The 25,693-nt window shown below is 37.9% G+C and overlaps 1 protein-coding gene across 1 annotated transcript in view; it reads right to left on the reverse strand.

Moving 5' to 3' along the window:
• Positions 1–25,693, reverse strand: part of mgat5b (alpha-1,6-mannosylglycoprotein 6-beta-N-acetylglucosaminyltransferase B) — a 98,392-nt gene that overhangs the window by 38,991 nt on the left and 33,708 nt on the right. Inside the window, exons 5-8 of the mRNA XM_042504442.2 lie at positions 22,982–23,055; positions 21,170–21,337; positions 17,214–17,378; positions 10,393–10,562 (exon numbers count right to left, since the gene is read on the reverse strand). Of these exons, the coding sequence (XP_042360376.2) occupies positions 10,393–10,562; positions 17,214–17,378; positions 21,170–21,337; positions 22,982–23,055 (577 nt within the window). The remainder of the gene's footprint in view (positions 1–10,392; positions 10,563–17,213; positions 17,379–21,169; positions 21,338–22,981; positions 23,056–25,693) is intronic.

Consider the following 25,693-nt stretch of genomic DNA (forward strand, 5'->3'; position numbering starts at 1 on the left):
ATTTAATAATACTTGTGAAAAAAAATCTCATCTGAATAATGTTACATTTCTTCTTCAAATATGATTTGTTAGTATGTTTGTGTAACAGAATATAAAGGCTCAACTTTAGTGGCTGGCTTAACCTTTTTATGGCTTGATACTGTATTAATGGGAAATTATGCCCATTTCTAAAATACATACATATTATTTCTATGATCTAAGGCAGTCTAAAAACATTAGTAAACATGGGCAACTCGCTCCCATATCCAAAAACTGGAGTGCTTGTGATGTCATGTGATATAAAGTGTAGAGTTGCTCCATTGATATGAAATTGTGAAAGATTTTCTAGATGACACTGAGAACAGCCAGAACAATGTTATAAGTATATGGGAACATTTTCTGTTACAGAACTGACAACACCAATATAATAAAGTTCATTTGGGTTTAAGGGATAACAAACATTCTGTTGGTCCCCAAAATTAGGCTCTCGATGAGCAGAAGGAGCAGCTCCAGACTTTATACTTCATGACATTACAAGTCTGAGACTTCTTTCTCTAGTGTCTAGATCAGAGATATCACACATACTGGCTGATCCCTTGGCCATGAAAAAACATACTGGAATTCCTACTTTAGATGTTCACCTTTACAATGAAGGGTTTCCCAGAAAGGACCAAAACGATATAAAAGTCAGCAACAGTATTTGCTGATTAATCATAAAAATAGATTTATTATCAGACTTTTACTGGAAATTCCCATTAAGAGTTATTACAAACACAGGATCTCTTTTACAATGTATGTGCGTGCTTTCAATTTATATGCATAAGAATGCATTTTCTTTGTTGATCAACATTACAGAAAAAGGGCCACACATATAGAATAAAGCGACGGTGGTCCCAAGTTGGCTGGTACATAATGACACAAGTTCCCTTTTGGATAGGACAGAGTGATATTCACACTCCACCATAGATTAATGAAAAAGAAATAGAAAGGTGCATTTTGTAAAGAGAAAAATATCTAATACAAAAATGTATCTATTCAGTAAAGCTTCTCATTGTTTAGTAAATTGGCACCAGAAATGTTGCCATTGTAGCTTTTTAAAATAAAGGCCATACTGTGAACACAATTATAACTTGTCTTAATATTCACTGTGACGTGACAGATGAGCTCAGGTCCGGGGAAGTTGGCAGTGTTTCTGGATTTTGTTGATATCTGGCTTTCACTTTGCATAGTTAAGTCTTAATTTGCATTTATAGATACAGTGATAAACTGTGTCCACTGTCAGTGGTTTTTAGTGTCCCCGAGCTCATTTTGTGATATCCTTCAGTCATGTTGGTATTTAATGCAGTGCAGCTTTATGGGTCAAAGGTCATGGCCATTCATTTTTGGTTTTTAGCCTTGTCTCTTTTATGTATTTCTTAAGGTTCTCTGAATCTTTTCATGCTATTATGATAGTTCATGGATTTGAACACCAAATATCTTGTTTTGTAATGTGTTCCATTGTGTTCAAAATGAATAGTTTTTTAGTGATGGATGAAACACCTGTGTTTGTAAGTGTATTTTAGCATTATCTAATCTAGACCCCATTCAAAGATGTTTGTTTTTTAATGACTACAGTCTATAACATATACTACACACACTGACATGCAGCATTGTCACAGTGCACAAAGAGTGTGCATGAAGTGAAAGGCACATAATAAATAATATAATAATACTAAAACTAAAAAACTAAAACTAACTAAAACTAACTAAACTAAAACCTTTCTTTAGCACTTAAAGTTTAACTGGTATGTTAGTGTTTTTGATGGGCATTGAAATGGTGATGAGCCACCAACACCTCATCTCAAAACCATCACAGCAGGATACAAATCTATGAATGGGCCTTCACTAGTTGTGTTCTGTTGACCCCATTCAAAGAGGTTTGTGCAACCCAGAACTAAGTTTTTATTATTGTTATATCTATTTTTTGGTTGTTTTTGATAACTATAGTTGGTAACACATAGAGTTGTAAATTAGTTGGCAAATACAGGGCTGGTATACAGCACTGTCACTGCGGCACAGAGAGTGTGCATGAAGGCATGTGAGATTGCTAAAATAAGTTTACATTGACACTCAGCTTTACAGGTCTTTACATTCCAGTGTTGTCAACTGAAACAACTCTTTAGCACTTAAAGTTTAACTAATGTTAATGTGTTTCTGATGGCCATTGCATTAAAAATTCAGACAAACAGAGCCACTGAGAGCCAAGATGCCCTACTGCTTTAGAGGGCCACTTAATAAATAATTACCTTTCAATTATTTCAGTGATATTACATACATGTGGTTATTATGTCACTTCCCAGCAGATGTTTCTTCATGTGAAAAACATGTTTAACTCCTTTTTTTGAATAGATTGTAGTCAATTGTGCAATTGACGACAAATGTGGAATTCTGCTTGTATTTCTACTCTTTACAGTTTAACATTATCTTACCCAACATCCACTTGTTTAACACAGGACAGAGAAAAAAGCCATGTTTCAGTCAGATACAACATCTAGGATATGAGAAGTAAGCAACCCTGAAGCCCAATGTGTAATGTCCTCACGACCATAACGACCATCGTCAGCTAGAAGAAACCATCCCCCGCACTGCAGAGAATCAACGCCTGACAGATTTTCACAGGCTGACTTGCAGAGAATCAAACCCCTCACCCACTGCAGGTCACTCACTTCTCAGTGGCAGCAGTCTCCACTGTTCAACACTCAAAGTTAGGATCTGAGAATCATATGGGTGCTGGTCACTCCACCTCTTCAGTGTAGAAGAAATTACATATTTTTGTCCACTTCATCAACTGAAGGCCAAGTAAATATAAAATATATCTATAAAACTGTGTGTGAATGTAATAAAGACAAATTGCTTTCTAAAGAATGCACAAAGCCACTGAATCAAATGTACATAGATCATACAAAAAGAATAACATTTTTTTTCACACATATGAATACTCGGCCTCTTTTAGGGATGCATCTTACTCCATAAATGTGGTAATTTTACGTGTCGGTATCATCTTTCTGAAGCTGGCAATACTGTATTATAGGCATCATTAATAATTTGTTAACTGACTGTTAATTATACTTTTGTCAATACTCCTTGATAACCAATGAAGAAATGATAACTAATTAACTTTACCCATTATAAGTAATGTTATAGATTGTTATTTTATTAGTCAAATACCAAGACTTATACAGTCTTGTATAAAAACATAAACTAAGTATTAATGGTTTCCAACTAATTTGTAAACCTTTGTAAAAACAAAAAAAGTAAATTATACAATATAAATATCTCTTGGATATATAGACCAAATATTTATAACACTTTGTTAACTATTAATAGTTGGCTTGAAAACTGTTTATAAACATTGTTTGGATGGTTTCTATAAAGTTGCAACTGCTAATGGTAATAAACTGTTAAACTGTTAACAAATACCATGTAGCAGATCTTGAAATACTATTTGGAAGACCATTATAAAGTTGCAGTTGCTATTTAAATCTTTTGAGTCACTTAATAAATAATGTCTTTCTAAGCACTTTGTAAAGTATACATACACGTTTGCCCTTCATTAAATTTTTAATAGGTTACAAAAGTTGCAAAACAACAATAACCCACTACATTTATCTTTGGCTCAAAGTTGCATGTCAACATTGACTTTCTGTTCATATATGTGTTTAAAATGATAATCACACAATCAGGACACAAACATGTACTCTTTATGTAGCTCACCTATAAAACATTTAAAAGGGCCAAATTAGTTTTACTCCATACAATCAATAACCATTGACAACATTTTAACTATCTAAATAATGTTTGTAGATGCTTTACAGAGTATCTAATTCTGTAGTATTGTTTTACCTCTTTAGTTAAAACAGAACCTTTTATTATAATTAGAATAATGAAATGTAAACTTGAGGCAATAACCTGTGCAACATCAAAATGGTATGTCATGAAATAACAGATGTAATCATTAGGTAACTGAATATGTTCAACTACTTAAATATCCATAATAGTACAAGTTTTGAAAAAAAAAACAGCATTTAAAATGGGAATTAAAGTGGAGAATTGTATGTCCGTACAATTTCAGGGTGTTCTTCCCAATAATCCAGGGATGTTGTACTAACCAAGATAAGCAGTGGGTGCTACTTGTTAAACCCAGGATGGGGGAATAAGCCACGTTTCAGTCAGTCTAAATCAGATACAGCATCTTGGATATGAGAAGTTAGCAACCCCTTAGCTCAATGTGTCATGTGCTAACGACCATCGTCAGCTAGAAGAAACCATCCCCCGCACTGCAGGGAATCAAGGCCTGACTGATTTTCACAGGCTGACTTGCACAGAGTCAAACCCCTCACTCACTGCAGGTCACTCACTTCTCAGTGGCAGCAGTCTCCACTGTTCAACATTCAAAGTTAGGTTTTGAGAATCATATGGGTGCTGGTCACTCCACCTCTTCAGTGTAGAGGAAATTACATATTTTTGTCAGCTTCATCAACTGAAGGCTCATAAATCTAACAATATATCTATAACACCATGTGATTGCTTACTTAATAATGCAGAGCGCCACTGAATCAAATGTTTAACATCTTAGAGATGAACAACAATTTTTCACAAACAAATGAATATTTAACCTCCTTTAGGGATGCATTTCGCTCCATAAATGTGCTGGTAATTTTACATGTCAGTGTCATCTTTCCTAAGCTGGCTGTTAACAGACTGTTAATTTCACTTTTGTCAATACTACTTGATAACTAATAAATAAATTGCAACTACTGATGGTACGCTGATACACTGATACACTACTGATGGTATATTGTTAAACTGTTAAAAAATACCATGTAGTGGATCTTGACATATTATTTGGGAGGCCATTTTAAAGTTGCATTTGCTGTTTTAAATCTTACAGTCACTTAAAAAATGCTTTGTTTCTCAGTGCTGTGTTAAGCATGCATACACGTTTGCCCCCATTAAATGTTTTATAGGTTAGAAAACTATTTATTTTCATATATAAGTTCAAACTGATTTATGACCAAACCTTTTAAATTTATATCACTGCAGCTCAAATGAAAAGGGTTCAGGATGTGAAAAATGGACTACATAAATTCAACATTACAGATCAATAACAAAACCTATGTTACAAAACTACAATAATCCACCATGTTTTTCTTTGGCTCAATGTTGCATTCTGACATTTTATTTCTGTTTCCTGAATATGTTTAACATGATGATCAGACGATCACTCTTACTCTTTAGTTTTGTTTTACTCCTATAGTTAAAACCAAACCTTTTATTATGATTAGAACAATTACACGTTAACTTGGCACAATAAACTATGTAACATCACAATGGTTTGCCATGAAATTCATGTAATTATTAGGTGATTAAATATGTTCAAATATTTAACTATCCAGTAAAAAAAGTACAACTTTTGTATCAGTATTCAAGCTAGTGGGAATTTGAGTGGAGAATTATATGCCCAATCTGTAAACTTTTAGGATGTTATTCTAATAATCCAGAGATGTTGTACCAGCTAAATAAGCACTGTGTGCCACTTGCTTAACCCAGGACAGGGGACAGACCCATGTCTCAGGCAGTCAGAGTTGGATGTAACATTCTAGCTAATATAAATTAGCATCTCTGAAGCTTAATGTAGAATGGCCTATTGACCATCGTCAACAACAAAGAAACCAACCCCACACTGCAGAGAATCAAGGCTCATACAGAGCTGCACACGCTAATCCTCACCTCTCCAAGTCACTCACTTCTCAGAGGCAACCTTAAAGGCACATGGGTGCTGCAACACTCCACTCAGTCAATGTGGAGGATTGTTTAATGCTTACATCATAAACTAAAAACCCTTTTAAGGAATTTGAAATTCTTCATATAAACCAAAACTGTGTTGAATAATAATAAGTCCTCTGGTCACTGCAGCATGCACACAGAGAGATGGCAAATCATTTAATCCAATACAAAATGAGTAGTCAGCCTCTGTTAAAGACACAATCCATAAATGTGCTGGTAATTTTGCATGCCAGTACACCCATTTAAAAACTCTCAGTTCCTCTCCTACAACAGAAGACTTTAAAGGTCGTAGCAGACAATCCAATCCAAATCTCTCAGCTGCTATTTTTTTATTTTACTTGAAAGTGAATCCTATTTTGATTCTAGTTCTGCAGTTTTTGTATTGTTGGCTGTTTTGTATTTCTTTAGTTGTTTTAGTAGTTGTAGTTGTTTTGGTTTTCTTTGAGATCTAGTAATGTGTATATACAATTTTGTCTGTCTAATGCAGATTTAAGATTAATTTAAAACATTGGAGAAAATATAAAACAAAACAAAACAAGAAGTGTCATTTTGTACAGGCCAAGAGGGGACAAAGTGTGGACTGACTTTCCTTTTTTAGAATTTAAAGTTAAAGTACAGCCAAAAGTACAGCCAAAACCTATAGAATTTGAAATAGTTCATCTCAGCAGTTGAACAGAGGGTTTCAGAGGTTAATCATTCCTCTAACTGACTTATCCCTGTAACTGAGACAAACTGATTGCTCACAAAACCTCCCATATTATAAATACCATTAAAGATTGCTCTAGTCATTTATATCATGATGGTTGTCAATGTGTTTTCAACACAAGGTAAAAGGAGCACACTCTTAAACAGCAACTCAAAAACTTATTCAGGTGCACGATTCAAAAGCAATGTACGAAAAAACTAAAATGATATTTCTATCTCCAATTTCCTAAAAAAATAAATAATTTTATTATTACATTTTTGTAAGATTATTTTCTTTGAACAATAATGCATCTAACTTCTTTTTTTCCTATTCTTTGTCATTTATCCATGTTGAAATGGGAATGTCACTCTATACTATATATCTAAGATGGAACTTGTGTCATTATATACCAGCCAACAGTGGACTCCATGTCACTTTATACAACTCAAGTGTGGACCCTTTTCTGTAATGTGGAGCGATAAATAAATGGATTCCTATAGTTCGGCACACATACATTGGATTGCAACCATAACAATAAATGCCAAATTCAGCTGATTCCTGTGAATTCTGGGAGACCCTGCAATTTTGTCAAATTACTGCAACAATACAGAATCCTCAACTATTTAAACCAGTTAAAATCTGATTTTCACTGTACACCTGCCCACAACTAATCCACTCAGTTCCTCAGTCGCCTTCTAAGTATTTCTGACTGGCTCTGATGTTTTACAAAGAAAACTTTGGACCAGCAAAGCTATTTTTAAATTATTTGCTTCATTTTATGCGAATATTGGCTCTGAAAAGGCATCATTCAATGATGATGAAACTTTATTCCTTTTATTAAAAAAAATAATAACATTTTTGTTTTAATATTCTTTTCCCAATAGAAAAAAAAACTTTAAATCCTCAAAAATAAAACCTAAAACTTGCATGGCATTTCTTTGCTTGTAAAACTGTTAAATGGAAGTTTGATACGTCCATCCATATTCTCAAGTGATGCTAGCCACGCAAGATGTATGCAGATGTGCCTGGTGCTGTCGGGCTGTCTACTGACGATAATAACACGCCGCTTGGCTCTGTCCGCTATGTTCTCATCTCACATCATCCTGCCATGATCCAGATTGATGCAGGTATGCCAAAAGCACTGACAGAGGGAATGTATTTGAAAAAGTTAACAATGAGAATGGACTGGGTAGCCCCCTTTAAACACAGTGTCAAGCTATAAAATGGTAAAGACGCCCACAACGGCTGAGCCTTTATATTCAGTTACAAAAATACATACTTACAGATCCTTTTAGAAGCAAAAAAAAATACATGATTTAGTTTAGATATATTTACAAGTAACTTGTGTCATTATGTACCAGCCAACTGTGGACCCCTGTTGCTTTATACTACACAAGTGTGGACCTCTTTTGCCTGTAGAGTAGATCAGCCAGTTAAATGCATTCCTGTGATTATAGAGAAACAAAACATATGTACATTGTAAGATTGACGGAAATCTAGTGCTTCTAAAAACTCAAAGGGAGTTTTGGAGGATTGAGCTAATCTCAAGGTTAAGTTAAATTCTGAAAATAAACTAATTTAAGCAACTTCATTAAAATTAGTAAAGATCTTGCTGGTATTTTCTCTCCACATTTTCTTCCTACCATTATTATTATTATTATTATTATTATTATTATTATTGTTGTTGTTATTGTTATTTCTCCTTTCTTTAGATTTTAAAATATTTCCTTGCCCTCTGGGGAAGCCGTATTGTAAAACAGTGTCAAGCTAGATGGTTGTCATCCACTAAAACTGAGCCTTTATAGTTTGTTATAAATATTAGTTATAATTATAATAATCACAGTCATTGTAATCATAGTTGAGGAATATTTTGAATTATTTAGGTGAGATTCTTTTGTGTAAGTCTTATCTATCTCATTTTATTTATTCTTTACATGGTGGAGTGTGAACGTCACTCCATGCTATCCAAGAGGGAACTAATTGTCATTGTGTACCAGCCAACAGTGGACTCATGTTGCATTATCCATGTTTGGACATGTTTTCTATAATGTGCACCCACAAACAAATTACATTTCTATGAGTACAGACTGAGAGTGTATATTGAAGTATATTGAAAAACTGATTGACATTCAGTGCTCGTGAAAACTGGTCAGGTCAGTATCGGCTAGGACTGAACAACTTTAAAGGTTTCTAGTCAAGGTCTGATGTTACATCATTTTACATAATTAAACCTAAGAAGAAAAATCTTACTGCTGATCATTTTATGTAAAGGTTTATTCTGCTTGGATTATAGTTTTCTTGCTTTTTTAAGGCTCCTAAAATACTGATTTCTCCTGCCTTCTGGGTAGCCCTTTATTTTAATACAGTATAGAGCTTAAAACTTATGAAATCACCTAAAGCCAAGCTTCCTTGAATTTTAATGCAAAGACTAATAACAAATCACGTTTCAGGAGACTGCGTCTTTATTAACCTTATCATGCTATTTGTATCATATTTGATACATTACATTCTGTGGCCTTCATGTCACCCACATTAACATTACTAAAGCCTGTTTAACGGCCCATCTGCAGTCTGAAAGGCTGCTGGGGAGAGGAGTGTTAAAAGCGACGTGTGTGAATGGGTCGTTCAAATACCTGCTCCAACCAGGAGGGAGAGCTCTGAATATGGATATAAACACTCACACACTTTGGTCCCTCTTGGCAAAAATCTGAAAAATTTCACCAGAGGCCATAACATGATTTTATGATGATTTAGAGCATGTCCAAGTGACTTAAAATGTCCCCTGTTAGTTTTGCTGCTCCTTGTTGGTGACTGTGTAACGATGAGTATGTTCCTGTTATATATATGCTGAAAGTGCACGCACACACACACACACACACACACACACACACACACACACACACAGAGCTATATCCATCTTCTGGACAGCATTAGCCCCAGCCTTGGCCGTTGCGTCTTTGCGAGTCTTCTCTTTTAAAACATTTCTGTTGGTATATTCCCAATGGAGACAGACAGCAGTGATTCAATACACCGTGACACCAATTAGTGGGGTAAATAATGGCAAGGCAAGCAGAAGCATTCCCACTGCGGCATCTTCCCCACCTCACTGATCTCCCTAGCCTGTTCTTATCAAAGCAGCTTTTCTTCACAGCCTGAAATTTAAGATCAAAGGGCAGCTCTAACTCATCAATGCCCTCACCTCCTCTCTACAGCAATGGATACAGTGCTCAATAACAAGCGTGCGCATTACCATCAGCTCCTGTCTGGCTTCACACCACCCACTGGCAGAAAAGAATCGACAGCAAATCTCGTCTTGTACACAGTTATTTTCCTGAGCAGCCAGCGTGAAGCTGGAGAGATCACCCCACCAAGGAAATGTCCAAAGCAGGACTGGACCCGTCTGTGCTCCTCTCACTGCACCTTCACAATCAATAGTCTTATATTTTTAGATGAAACCATATGTCTGGTATAAGCTCTCGTGTTTGTGATGACGAGCGACAAGCACATTATCGCTCTGCAGTCAGTGAGCTGCAGCAGGAAGATGCACAAACTGTAGAGATGCTGTCAAGCCCCTTAGGCTGAGACGGCACTCTGCAGGAAGGAGAGATAGCTTATCTGTGTGTGGCCAAAGGTGATCGAAAACAGTGTGTGGGCAGCGGCAACGCGATAAAGCTGCTGATCACTTGCAGTCGAATCGACAACGAGGCATTTTCATTCAACAAACAAGAAGCTAAAAAAGGAATAAAACATAAAGCAACAGATGATTCCTGCACTGATGCCCCCAAAGAATCTCACATTAAATTTGGATGAGAGGCACAAAGCTGAGTGCTGTGCACTGACTGCAGCGTTTCTGCCTGCAGCTTGAGAAAATAACAGGATCAGAGAGTCAGATCTACACTTACCCGTGCAGCTCCTTGAGAGAAACCGAGATCTTGAGGTTGTGTCCCAGCACAAAGAGCGCTGTAAGGATGTCAGCCCATTGCACCATCTCACCCAGAGGACCCCCCTTTAGCACTTTGGGACTGAAGACGTCCCCAGACTCCTCCGTCAGAAAACCCACATGAACTAAAATCTGGAATACAAAAAGAAGAAAAGTCAGAGTTTTGTTAATGCAGTGTGTGCATTTTTGTCAAATCATTCCTGCACTGTTATTGTAGAGAACAAGTCATTATTCCCATCTTTTATTTTATTGTTACATGCAGACAATCTGCAGTCCTGCGTGGTGAATAATTGTGACTTTTGAGAGCAGTTTTCACAAATGCTTCAAAAGTATCGCCATATGAATAAATTCAGATATTAGGCTCGGATCGGCAATGTCAAATTTTTAAGAATAATTGAGCATCTAATCAAAGTGAGAAGCCAGAGTGACAGCACAGGCACACCAACGCAACTCCTAAGAAGTACAATCAGCTGTGCAGAGTTGGAATGAAAATTGACCTGCTGCGGGCTAATTAATATGCCGAACAATACATGAGCGGTCTAATTGCTGATGGGGAAGGATGGAATTTCCAGGCTGTTAAATATGTAATGAAATTAGATTTTTTTAACAGATGATAGCATTTAATTTTTTGTTTCTTTCAATTACTTTTGTCTTGAAAAAATGTTTCAATTTTATTATTCTACTAAACCAAACTTTGTCTCTTCACCTCTTATAGTAAATGCAAACATAATGTCTTTCGACACCTGCTTCGACAGATACACCAGTTGTCACATAGCCTTCAGTCTTAAAACTGGCAAAAAGAGAAGGCAGCTATGTTTTCAAATTTCCCCTGAACTATCCCCAAAGAGTTAGTTTCTGAGTAGAGCTGCAGATCCATGTTGCATGTCATATCAATTAGGCCTGCTTTAAAGAGATGTTGGCTGGTCCAGGACTTATCTGACTTAGTTAAATTGGTTTTCCAATGGGTGTTTTCCAGACTAAAATCTGAGGTAGGCTTAAATTTGGAAAGGCAAAAAACAGAAGCAGACTGTCAGTCAGATTGTGAAATGGTCCACTTGACTGATTGGTGAGACCCAGCTGAGGGCAGAGTTCCTGTATACCAGACAGTTACAGAGGATAGCCAGCTCCATGTCTAATGATGACTCACATCCTGCGCATGGGGAATTTCAGCCTCTACCCTCTGGTCAAAGGGTTACAGTCCCAAGGTGTAAAACAACAACGCCGCAGGAATAGTTTTATTACAGCTGCAATTGTTTATTTGAATAAGTCCTTGCAACATTTGCATATATGTATTTATTTATTTAGTGTCATATTGCAATTTTTGACCTTATCCCATTCTTCTGTTGATAGCAAAGCACAAAGCATCTGAGCACTCTTGTCATGGATGCCTCTTCTTTTTTAATGCAAAACAAATCTACCTATGGGAACCAGAGTTCATACAGCTTTAGGCGAGTTTGATTTTAAGACTTTTCAAGACTTTTTAAATGCCACTTGTAATGAAATTTAGGACCAATTTTACAACAATCAAAATGGACATCAATTGCTTCAGGACAATTTCGCCCAAATGGTTCATGTAACCATGAACCATGACTTTTATGGTGACATTTTGTAAGATGAATTGGGCAGATTACATATAATTAAAATGATAATAATAATAATAATAATAATAATAATAATAATAATAATAATAATAATAATAATAATAATAATAATAATAATAATAATAATAAAATATATTACCAGTTATTTTGAAATTTTACAATGCAACATCAGGAAAAAACTGGAGAAAAGCATTTCTTAAGACTTTTGAAAGACTTCTTTAAGACATTTTGATACCAATTAAAGCCTTATTTATTGATTAATTAATTCAATGCCATCTATGTCTGTAAGGTACAAATAAAGTAACCTGAACCTGAACCACAAATGGGACAATAATTAGCTGGCTAACCACCCCACAGTTCCTCCACTTTGCTCTCTTCCTGGAGGATTCTCCACCATTGAATTAGGCTTTCACCAAAGAGCATGTAGTGCATCTGTATCTGTATTTGCATAAGTCTATTTTTCACAGTGACCACTTGAATGAAAATATTCTCTAATAGTTAAGGGATTTTTGCCCAATGATGCCGAAATAAAACTGCCTACCCCAGCTTTATTTCTCATTACTAAAATGGCTCAATACCATTTTTTTCCACTTCTGATACTGATACCTATTGAGCGCAAAATTCCATCTCCTACTCTGCTGACACAGTGGATTTCCTCATGTGTGAGCCACAAAGCTGTTTAGCCTGCAGCTCTGCACACATGTATGTCAGATACAAAACTCCCCAACCGGAACAACCAAGCCAAATGTGGTCAGGCAGAAATCACCATTTGGTGAAGGAGGGGAAGGGAATTCATAGAGCAAAGAGTGAGAGACGACTCCTGAAGGTTTAGAGACCAAATAAAATCACATTTAGTCATCCGTTTTTGCAGGTGTTTGACTGACAGCAGCTGGCAGGCTGCAAACAAATCTTGTGTTGAAGTCTGTTTCCCCCTTGAATAGTGTCTAACACCTGTTAAAATTTTCCCCACATCGGCACCAGCAGGGGAACCAGAGGCAAAGTAAACAAACTTTCAATGCAGCTTAAGAGCCATAGGCAGACAGTATGTTGTTAGAGGAGGTAGAGTAAGGACACATCTAAATGAACAAAAAGTGACATTTGCAGCATGTTTACTGTACATGACGTCTGCAGTGCACTTTTCCCCGATGAATGTTTGTTCGTCATCATGGTCAAGCCATTGTGCTTCACAAAGACACACTGATGATTCATAACTCAATCACATGGATACCAAGTGAGGAGTTTTAAAGGGTAAAGTAGGGGATGAATATAGGCTGTTTACTCAAACCCCAAAAGAGCAGAGCACACTAAGAACAGCAGGATGGAAGAGGAAGCAGAAAAAACCAGAAATGTTGGCCAAAGTCGGTCCATAAAACATCACACTTCTCTGTCTGTTTCTGTTTTCTTAGCAGTACTCAGTGTTTCAGCGACGGGAGCCAAGCCTGCTGGTTAATGGACAGTAACTGTTACTGTCAAACACATCATTACAATAAACAAAGCCCAAAAAGCAGGCAATTTTGGAAGAGTGAATTGTCATTAACAGAGCAGGCTTTGATTTATCCAACTGAAAAACTGGCCGATGAAAGAAACTGATGAAAAACAATAAGAACACACACACACACACACACACAGACAGACAGACAGACACACACAAACACACACAGCTGAATGCCAGGATACTGTCAGCTCGTTTACAAAAAGCAAAACACTACAAATTAATGTCTTTCATTCCTCGTGTTTCATTTAAGCTTTTGGAGAATCGAGCCGCCTCTCAGCTACAGAGGGATTTGTTGTGAGCTGTCCGCATGTTCTAAATGAAACGATTTAGAGACAACAAGATTTACAGCCCCTCAGCCTCTTCATTATGAGAGGCAAACCTATAATGACACAGTGCTTTGTTAGTAATATGACACTCCTTACAGACATGCGTGTGTCACCGATGTCAGAGATGAATGGGGCTTCAGGCAAAAGAAACTTGAAATGTCCCGGGTAAGGTTGTCTTCAAGTTTTTATATTGAATCATTTCACGTGTGTACATTTTCTCCCTGCAGTGCTGTTTGTCAGCAGGTCAGTAAGCGGGACAGTGTCCTGGAGTTTCTCTCTTTGTTTACAGAGACCACATGAGAGAAATAATCAGACAAATAAAATAAAACGCACCCTCTGCGGATGCACCTGTCATACATTCAGGTGTGCAGAGATTCTCTTCAGCTTGTATGCGGTAACAAAATCACCAGACTCACTTGAGAAAAACACCAAACGGCCGAGTTGCTGATGCTTTACCGGCGTATCGATCAGCTGTGAGAATGTTCAAATAAAGTGTAAACTTAAACGGATACTGATTTTTTTAGGTGGCTAAAATAGCCACAGCAGTGCGTCGCTTAACCTGCATGCCGGTGATGCTGGACTGTAATTTATTTTTCAGAGGAGACTGGTGGCTGGGATTGTGACTTTACTATTTAAAATAAATATAAAATACTAACTTTCCTGGAGACCAGTAAACTGAACTTGATGTGTAAATTGGGTAGAGTGTCCCTTTAATTGACGATGGAAATACTGTTTATCTCATGAATATGAGTACTGCATATTCTCTGCTTTATACTGCATATACAGTACTTTCCACATATGTTCAACAGATGTGAAGGTCTTTTTATCTTTCAAGTAACTGTATGCTGTCATTTGCTGCTCACCTATTGCATGGATATGAAAATAGTGTTGCTACGAGTTGTGTGTGCCAAGATTTTCCTGTGTTAGTCATATGCTCATCAGTGTAAATGTACCCAGGATGTCAAGCAGCGATAAGGAACCTTATGTTGTAAATGCAGAGCAGATAAAGTAGAGAAAAGCTGCACATATTGTAGGGGGTTTATTTCAGACTATTTCATACTTCTTTTTTGTTTCTGTGGGTCTCAGACAAAGTGAAGTGATTGATTGGCTGAGAGTTTAACACTGGGTTATTTTTACCACTATATTCAGGGCCAAAAAAACTGAGTAGCTCAAAGCAAAGGAAAACTGCTGGCACCCCACTAGCAGCAAGACGAGAACATTTCAGCACCAAACAAATCGTCATGTGTCATCAACACATCAAACAGCCACAAAAAGGCAAAAAATAACTCTGCAATCAAGGGATGAAAGAGTAGCAGTTTGAAACACTGTGTGTGGGAAGTTCTGCACAATATAGTGTTATTTCAAGTAACATAAATCTTAGATTAATTTAGTGTATTTGACAAGAGTTCAAATACAGCAGTAAAAAACAGAATTAGCGCCTTGTGGTTGGATGTCTCCACGAACCAGTCAGGCTGCAGTCAGTTTACATCCATGTCTGTCCAGACTCATACGTATGTTGCCATGACAGACGACAGTGCTTCAAATATTGATGTTGCTGCAAAGAAGCTAAAAATTCTAAAATGTGGATGTGTCACACAATCAGCACATTTTCAACATAGACTCCAAAGATTAGTATCTCCAATTCAGTATCTGACCAAATGTCCCCCTTATGTTCCTGAGATATGACGCTGAATGATGGCCAGTGTTTTTGCAGAACATTACGAGGGCACAGAGAAGTTGACTTTTGTCCTTTTTGATATGAAATGCTGTTACTTCATCATTTTATCCTATTGGACATTTGTATGAAATTTGTCATGATCATTACATTAATTCTTAAGTAAAAACATGTTTTGTGAGGTCACAAAGTTCATTTAAGGCCTTCTTCATACATCTGGTTACGAGAATGAGACAGACCTAAGGTCACACTGACCTTAACCCTTGACAACCAAATTCTATGATTTTACTTGAGTCATCCACTTGGACATTGATAAACTGATTAGATTTTGGCGTTCAAAGGTGGAGGTCACTGTGACCTTAAGTCCGTCTCATGTATGGACGGACAACCGTAAAACATAATGCCACAACGGTCATGGCTGTCGCCGGTGCAGAGGCACAAAAAAGTGGAAGACTTATTTCCCTCTTGGTCCCTATGTTCTATCAAATCTTCACTTTGCAACAAGACGGAGAGAGACATACAACAACCAGAATGGAAAACATTCGACCACAACGTCCCACATCCCAACGCAGCAACCCAACCACAGATATATATGCCAATAAAAACCATCAACAGTGCACATATGTACATTCTCTTTCTTAAGAAAGGTGAATGCCTGTGAGAATGTGTTTCAGTGTGCAAAACGACCTTATGTTGGGATGCTATCAAGCAGCCTCTGTTTGACCATTTTCTTAAAGGCTTGTGGGCTCTTAATCTCCTTTATTGCGGGAGGCAGTTGGTTCCACTCCATTGCACTGGCACAAATAAAGAAAAGTTTGCCCATCATGATTTTAAACCTAGAAAGGGTAAAGTTAGCCACTCTAGCTCTGGTATTGTGATTGTGGACTTCTTCTAAGTTCTTAAAATAACTGTTGGGGTCTCTGCCACTATGATCCTGTGGACTATATTAACTTGGATATGTCATGCTCTATCCTCAACTGGCTCTGTTTCAAGGCTTTATGAAGACCCATGTTAGTGACAGACATTGATTATTTACAGTATGTTTCCACTGTAACACTTTTTCTGGGTTAATTCCTGACAAGTAATTGTATCTTGTAAAGGGTTTTCCTCCTAAGCCGGGGGGGATTTAATGTCATTTCATCAGACGTCAGCTGGCAGCTATCTTTGACACATCCCTGGAAACATCCCTGTAAATGTCAGTGATGAAAGTGCACTAAAGCCAATCGATTCCTGCAAGCAGTAACTCTGCATCATTATCTACGTATAACTCAACACTCTGCGATTCGCACAGAGAGGAGCTGAAGATAAAAGATGTTAGTCCAACAAACTAACAGCTGTTCTGGTAACGTAGCAGCTTAGCACGTGGGCATTAAAGGACAGTCTGCTTTCTGATGTTTGATCCAAAACATACTGTGCTAAGAGGTTTTTTTTTTCTTCTTTAAAGCCTAAACAGATTGATTCACATCAAATTACGGAGCTGAGAAATATGTTTCCAGAGTTACAGAAAAAAAACAAAATCTGTTGAGACTGAGAAAAGCACTTTTTTTTTACTGGCTCGTCATCTGCAGTCTGTTTGCAACAGCAATGCTTTGAAAAGATGAAACCACAACATAGACTTGTTCTCTCATCCTACACTTTCATCCTCCAGTGTGTGCAGAAGCATATCCGTGTGAGCCTCATATTCACCCTTTTCTGCTCTCTCCAGTGGTTGCGGAGCTTGTCATCCAGCCGTCGAGCAGCGGAGGCCCACTGTGCTGCCATTCTGCGTATGCGTCTCTTCATGAAGCTCAGTGATTCCTTCCCCGTGCCCACCTGCTCCAGCAGAGTCCCAATGTCGGACTGGAAAACAGCCTGGATGACAGGAGCAAAGAATAAATAAATAAATAAAAATCACTGATAAACATCACAAGTGCAAAGAACTTTTGATGTTTTCATAAGTCAGTGTCTCATTTCTTTATTTGGATCTTGTCCAGAAGTTGTACAACAGAAAATACTGAAGAACATTCTGGTATTAACATTTAAAACTCGACCTGAGGGAGAAAAGGTGAGATACTAAAAACCTTTATTACACTGTTCTCTACAAGTGGAAGTCTTTTTATTAGAGGAGACAGTACAGAGCACAGAAAGCCTGTCACACAGTGCTGCTAGAAAGTTTATGAACCCTTAAGAATTTTCTCTATTTCTTCATAAAAATGATCTCAAATATAATCAGATCTTCATCTAGGTCATAAAAGTGCATGAAGACTACGCAGGTTTTTTTTTTCACTTTTTAAAGAGCAAAGGTATCAAATATTACCTTTGTTGAGAAAAAAATGTGAGAACTATGGATATGGCTGGTTAACTGTTAATCGGTTAACTGCCAGGAATATTTTTGACTGATCAAGCATGTCAGTCTTTTTGCGACTCACATTGCTCATTAAGCAACAACCGACGCCATGAGTTGAGATGCCGTTGCTGTTAAAACATTGTGCCCACCATCGGACTCCCACCAAGTCGCCCCAGTGACTATGTGGCTCAATTCTGAGCCACACAATTTGATCATTTTACAGGTTTTAAAACATCTTGCCAAGGACTAAAACTGAAAATTAGCCAGCTGGCTAACACTGTCACATTTACAGGAATGTTGATTAATGTGTGTTGTCCATATAAATAAAACAAATCAGGGCTGTCAAACAGTTAATTTTTTCAAAGAAGAATTTCAATGTTTAATTTAGATAAATCACATTTTTTAATGCTGAGTTTTTAATTAAATTATTTTGCATTACAAAACAGTTATGAATCCCATATTGACAGGGTAAAGCCATTCTTGCCAGATTGTCTTAACTAGGAAGCAATTTACAGCAAAAAACTGCATTGGACAAGCATAAAGTGGGCATGTCTGCAAAGGACAGACTCATGAGACTTTGTCCTTGCCATCGGGAGCTGTGACACGTGAAGTAAAGCGGTTGTCTACCAAGTCTTGGCCACCAGTGTATAAATGTGTGAATGGTGCCTTTCTTGTAAAGCACTTTGAGTGGTTGCTAAGACGTTAAATGTGCTGTATAAATGCAGTCCATTTACCATCCTAAAATACACACCGTTTTTGTTCAGTGTTTGTCTGATGGTAGACTAATTTGCCAATGAAAGAAAGGTCTGTGGATACTTGATGTTACCCTTTAGTTTTTGAGAATGCCCTGAGTAGTACACGCCTCACTCAAAAGTGATTTTAGTCGAAGGAGGTTAACAATGGTATTGACTTTCTCCCATCAGTACACTATGTCCCTGATAGTGAGTGGATTGATGAAGGTCAAAATCATTGGAAATGTTTTTTTGACAATTTCTTTGTCAAAGCTCCACCGAAATCTCCTCTGATTGAGGCCTGGCACAAAGAACAGACTTTGATAGTACAGACTCAGGTTTATATTCTTTCAACAGGACTACTCAGACTCATCCCTGATTGTCATTCCAGTAATTCAAACATCTGACTCCAATGACCCCTTTTAGTCAACTGGTACTCCCAGAGATTCACATACTTTTTACAACAAAAACATAATTTTTGCTAAAAACCTGAAATACTGCCTGGGGTTTGTATGACTCAGCTAACCAGTCACACTGCACTTACATTTTACATCTATGTCTGTGAAAACACTGAATACCTCACACACATCATCTGCCTGGCAGCACAGAAGATCTATACAATCAGCAGATTCTCAAGGTGGACACCCAAGATTAGTTTGACCAATTCAGTATCTGACTACATGTCTACCATTACGTTTGTGTGTTATAGCATTGATTAATGCGTAGAGGTAAATGTCATCACTTCATTATCATATCCTAGTAGAAATTGTGTGTGAAATTTTGTCTTAATTAAGGAATGAATTCTAGTGTTGTGGCAAAAACATGTTAAGGGAGGTCACAGTGACCTTGACCTGTAACCTTTGACCACCAAATTCTAATTGGTTCAACATTACGCCAGAGCGAACGTTTGTGCCAAATTTGTAGAAATACCCTCGAGGTGCTATTGAGTTATCGCATTCAGGACGATAACTCACGGAGGTACACACGGCCACAGTGAACCTGACCTTTGATAACCAAAATCTAATAGGTTTATCATTAAGTCCAAGTAGACGTCTGTGCCAAATTTGAAGAAATTCACCCATGGAGTTCTTAAGATAATCATGTCCATATACACATACAGACAACCCAAAAACATAATGGTTCCAGCTTTGGCTGTCGATGGTGCAATGGTATTTAAATAAATAAAAAAACATATTTTTTACAATTAATTTTTAAATGGGTCCTATTGATCTAGTTGTTGGACTTGAATAAAACTAGATCATATTTTGGGTGACATTTTTATAGATGTAGAGAAAATGTGAAAGCATTTACAAACTCTCTGGCAACACTGTATCTTGTTATCTGCTGTGCCCTGGGCGAGGTCTCTCACATAGGTTGCCTGAAGGATTTCTTCGATCATCCTCATAAATAGACTACTCTCATTTTACATCTCCTCCTCTGCCCACTATAATCACTGCATCACAGTGCAATACCAGCATGAGAGTATTAATCAATCAAGTACCCGCACTGCACAGAGGAGTTAGAAATATATAGAAGAGAGAACTGGTGCACATAAACACAGACTGCCTGTCTCTCTCAAACACTGTAAAAGAAAGTGCGCCTCTCTTAAAGACAAAAATCAATATGCAAAGGTGTACTGTATTCTCACAATGCAGGTGAATTATTGCTCTCAAGAGCAACTTGTGTGCGGCACAGCAAAATGCAGAATACCCAAGGGAAGCCTTGGGATTAGTCTCAGTGAATACAGGCAGGCAATTAGAGCAGAAGGTAGACTGCAGAATGAATTCACATCAGGGCCCGGCTGCGCATTACTCTGGGGAGGAAGGCGGAGTGGGGATAGGGATGGAGGGGTGGAGGGGAGCAATTGGTGGGATAGACCTTGAGGAGTGGCTGTAAGCACAATGCATCATGTGTTGATGCTGAAAATAAAAACCAAATGATGCAGAAAGGCACACAGCAAATGACAACTGGGAATGACAGGCTGCACCCTGTGAGAGACGGCGCAGAGTATTCAGGTTCTCCCAGGAGCTATTGCTCAAAAATGAAGAGATAAATGCTCTGCCTGAACTTGGGAAATCAGTTAAAGGCACTCAGTGTCAAGCTACCAAATCTACAGTAGCAGTATTTTAACGGCACCTTGATGTACATCATTTGTCATTCTCAATTCTTTCCTCAGTATTCACATTTACGCCAGATTCCCTGTCACTCCTAAATGATTGACACCTTTGTGGGCATGTGAAGAGTGAAGACTACCACCTGTCTGCTCAAATGGCTCTGCAGTCGTCAGCTGGCTCTTTTCACTTGCAGCTGAAATTTTAACACAGAGTTTCATACTTCTTCTCTTCACACTAAACAGATGTGAGACTAACTGGCAGTCTCTTGTGCAGAGAGGAGAACATGCCACCTCGTTGTTTCCCACTTGAGAAGCGGGCTACTGTGACCATGACTGCTTGTGCATTCAGGGAAGTGAAGTCTCTGCAGTTATTATTATACCTCATTGTCAAACGGTAGCCCTGTGCTCTGTAATTTTTTCCCCCTTTGGCTAACTGTGTCAGTGTGGAATTCATATGGAAATGTTGTGTTACCTGTCTCTTGGGTGGAGGCTTTAAGGTCGGTGTAGCAGTCTGGTTCCTCCAGACCAGTGGAGGGCAAAACCACTCCACCTCACTCAGGTAGACGAGGAAGGAGCAATCAGAGCCGTCCACACCATAAAAGGCATAGCAAGGGTCTGAGGTCCAACGAGCACGCATCCACTGAAAGACAAAGACCCAAACTGTTGTCTCTTAAAAATGTATGTATTGTCGAGTATTGTTGTGGAAAAATGATTTAATATGAAAGTGTTGAATGTCACAGCGTGTAATAAAAGAAATTTTATGAATGTATCCATCTGTTCTGTAAGTTTTTAGTTTGTCTTTTTCAATGTACGTGCTGTAACAAAAGCTTCTCAGATCAGATTTATGTTGTCGTTAAATTCAGAAATTCAAGGAATATCAACTGAGGCTCATCAAGTTATTTTTCAATTATTCATTAAAATTAAGATTGAATACAAGTTTTCAAGAATTCTCACTCCAGACATTTGGTCAGTTGCCCTGCAGTTGAAATATGACACTCTAGGTACCCCTCCCACTTTAGTTTTTGATGCTCAGAGGTCAATTTACACTTGAGAGCCACTGACCAAGTGTTGTTATTTGACGAACTGGGGGTTAGACCAGGTTAGTATTCTTAGAGTACTGGTTAGCTATCAGTAAACCATTACATTTGACCAAAGGCTGGTTTAAAATGCTTCCCTTATGCTCTCTCATCATCTTGAACCTGAGTGGGCACTCTGCTGTCACTCATTTACGCTCACATTTTTAACTTTAACTTTAATGTGAGGCTTCTGGTCCTTTTTTGTGAGGTACATGCACAGAAAAAAACGGCCATCTGCTTTAGAAATAAGATTATTCGGGTTAAGTTGACTACATGAACCTCTGATACTTTGTGGTCAAGTACTGCAGATGATTGACAAAGTCTCTGTGGCTTCCCACACACAGGGGGAGTCATCAAAACAGTGTGACAAGGTCATCGTGCTTGGTAAAAATGATAAAAGATGTTAGAGAGGGGGCAGATTTTGTTTGAAACTTCTGGGTCAGCTAATTTTCCAACATACACTGCAAAGAGTTGTCCAGGGGAATGAAGCACACAGGATACTTAAATAGTGAAAAAGGCTGAACCAATATGAAGCTGGATGGCTTTCAAGAGGTGGCAGAGAACTACAGGAACATCCGAAACTATGAAGACATACTAATGCAGGGGCCTGTGCATGCCACATAACCTGGAACAGTCTCAAAACTGTACGTATTAAATGTGTATTCATATGTGTGTGGACCTGACTGGCATATTTATGGAGGCCTACTTCATGCATAAACATGATTGTGATACTATAAATAAACAATGCTGCACCGTGTACATACGTTTTTTCCATACATTTTGCTGTGTTTATTTGTATGTGTGAAGAAACCACTTACAACTAGATATTGACCAGAGGGTGCACATTTTTCACACATGTGCTAATAGAAAGAAGCACACTTTAGACATGCTGTATTGTTTATGCTTGTTTGCACACACTGCACTTCTCTGCGGTTACTGCTCCTCTTGGCTGTAATTTATTGGATGTAGTATATATTGTCACAATGTATGCAATGTGTTTATAAAAGCATCTTTTGTTTTATTACATTCTATATTTTGTTGTTCTTTGTCACTTATACAACACAGTTCTCCACAAGGAGCCTTTATCCATCCTCGCATCTTATTACACAAAATTTATGTTGCACCAAGGTGAGTCACCAAGAGAGGACAATGGGTTATTCGCTCTCTGTGTGATATTGTTTGGGCTTAAGTGAGATATGAAGACTTACATCCATCTTGCTGGGACAGTCCGGATAACGGGGATCTTTAGGAATCTCACACTGTCCTAATGTTCCATCCCTGACTGGAGAAAAAGAAAAACGCAGGGTATTTATCAAAGCCTGTACACACACACACACGCTCCGACAAAAGACCACACTCATCAGATACGGGCACAAATCAGCAGAAAAGCTGCATTGGTGTTTTTTTTAGGCAGCGCAAAGACACAAAAGTCAAACACAAAGAGGAAGGTGATGAAAAACATGCTGGCAAGTAAACTTAACATAACTGCAGTGCTTTTACATCTTTATTTGATAAAATCAAAGGATCTGTTTTATATTTCTGTTGACCTTCATTTAATTATCTGGGAATACTGTTGATATATCAGATTTAAATGGACACTTTCATGCTTTTCCATATTTTGTGTTCTATATATTGATAGATGTAGCCAAGGTTTCGGATAATGAAGTAAGTGTATGTAGAAGTAATCGCTGTGAAAAAAACCTCAAGTTTCCTACCAGGAAGGGAGTGGGCTAAAAGATGTTATGGCAGGGCCCTCAACACTTTTGATGAGTGTTACTCAACACTCGCGCGTCATTTTCATTGCATGCTTCAGCAAATAGTTTCAAGTCTTCTCCATGGTAACTAGAGACCCCCTGCGTTTGTTTTTTACAGTCCTGGTCCATTTCGGTGGCATTTAGTGGACAGCTGTTTAAATCACACAAATATGCCACTGTGTATGTGTTTTTAACTGTATAATCATTGATTAATCAGCTACCAGTCTTTCTGAGTGCGTCAGACTCCACTCACTTGCTGTAGTGGGCTGGGAAATAAACCAATGGATATTGATTGTCTTTTGAAAAGCCTGGAATGAAGAGTCTGGTTTTGTTTGCACATTTTTATTTAGTAAGTCATTGGTGCCAATACTAAATTAAAATGGATGGAATAAATCAGTTAAAAGACTGAACTTTGTGCAAAGAAATGTAGAAGCTCTCTAAGGCCGCTCTCACCCTTTAAGGCACGTAATGGTTTAGTCTGCCCCTGCACAAGACTGCTCTACACCAAGTGACTGCTGCTAGAGTACCAACTTACACAGTCACGTCTTTCCCTAAAAAAGGGAAATTCCAAAAAAAAGAAAACAAAAAAGATTGAAAGTAGAGCTAAAGACTGATTTTTAAAATATTTTTAAAAAGTGGAGTGCTATTGGAATATATCACCGTTATCTATTGACAGCTACTGATTGACAGTTATTGATTGCACCATACTCTTGGAGCACAGAACAGGCACAAACGGAGCAGCAGAATGCCAAACGCAGTTAAAATTACACTTCAATGGTCCCAGATCTAAAAGTCTAAAAGTATGCAGCAGCTGCTCCTCTCATCCATCGATCTGATCAGCTCTGACCAGATCGACAGATCAGTTATACACGGCTCACAAACTGCTGCTGAGGGAAAAAAGAACTCATGAGGAGATCCATATTTGCTGCGTTCACAGACACACAAAAAATTTAGAGTGGGAACAGAGAAGGAAAAAACATGATTGTCGTCAGCCACTGCCACACACATTTTCTAATTCTGTGGGAAACACTGAGATCAAGAGCGCCAATGTGAGATGCCCACAGAAAATGCCTAGGTACAGGGCCAAGAATACGGTTCTACACCCCTGATCATGTTTCAAGCCATAAATCAGGCACTGTAACTTCTGAAACCAAGAGTCAATACAGGTAGGCTTGGTTGGTATCACAGTATTACGGTATACCAGGGTGTTAAGAAATCCTGCAGGTATGTTTTTCATTACCGTAATAAATCTAGGTGCTCCTCTCTCTATTGAAATAAGTATATGTAGTGCACAGCACACACCACCAGAGCTCAGTCTCTTGGTTGGACAGGCAGCTGAGCTGTAAGAAAATGCAACACCTTGTGATGGAGGGATAGGTTACAGGACTGTAAACAGCCGGCAGCCAGCAACGGCGGGGAAAGGGGGGAATAGCAGCATTTAACTTGGTGACTTAAGTATTTATTTTGACCAAACTGGGGCTGTTCACTGTTGCAACAGTGGACTTACTGACTAGATTACTAGAAAGAGTGGCTGTATGTTGAGTTTGAATGACGTGTGTTTAATGATGAGCTGATGAGGCAATTAAGCTTTGCCAGTGTAAAAAGTTGAGAAAAGTTGAATTCAAAAGGTATACAGTTGTATTTCTCTGTTTAAAAAGTAAAATAGGTAGGATAATGTGACTTTTCTTAAAATTTTGTGCATTTCTATTGTGTATTTATTGTATATTTACACTTATACTGTCATATATTGTATACCCTGGTAAAATTTCAGGAATGTATAAAAGTATGAAATATTACATACCACCCAAGCCTAAATACAGGTGAAATTATGAGTAACAGTATGAGAAAAATAAGTGTTTTATGACCATTTAAGCATGTAAATACAGTATATTCTATTGGAAACATTGAATACAACTATCAACCTGAAAATAAGCATAATAGGTCCTCTTAAAGGTTTAATTTTGCAGTACAACATCCTGTTCCGTACACTTTACGGGTATAAATAGGTAGACTCATCACTTGCCTTGGATCTCTGAAGATTTAACATGGCTTATATTGATCAGACAGTTCTTTACAGCGCTTCCCCTGGGCATTAAGTATGTTTGTCTTTTCACATTACAGTATATCCTGCCTTTGGGATGAGCAGAGATAAATCAGAAAGTAGAA

This window comes from Plectropomus leopardus, chromosome 18 (assembly GCF_026936395.1).
Source record: "Plectropomus leopardus strain MGB_pleo_1.0 chromosome 18, ASM2693639v1, whole genome shotgun sequence".
Classification (NCBI taxonomy): domain Eukaryota; kingdom Metazoa; phylum Chordata; class Actinopteri; order Perciformes; family Serranidae; genus Plectropomus; species Plectropomus leopardus.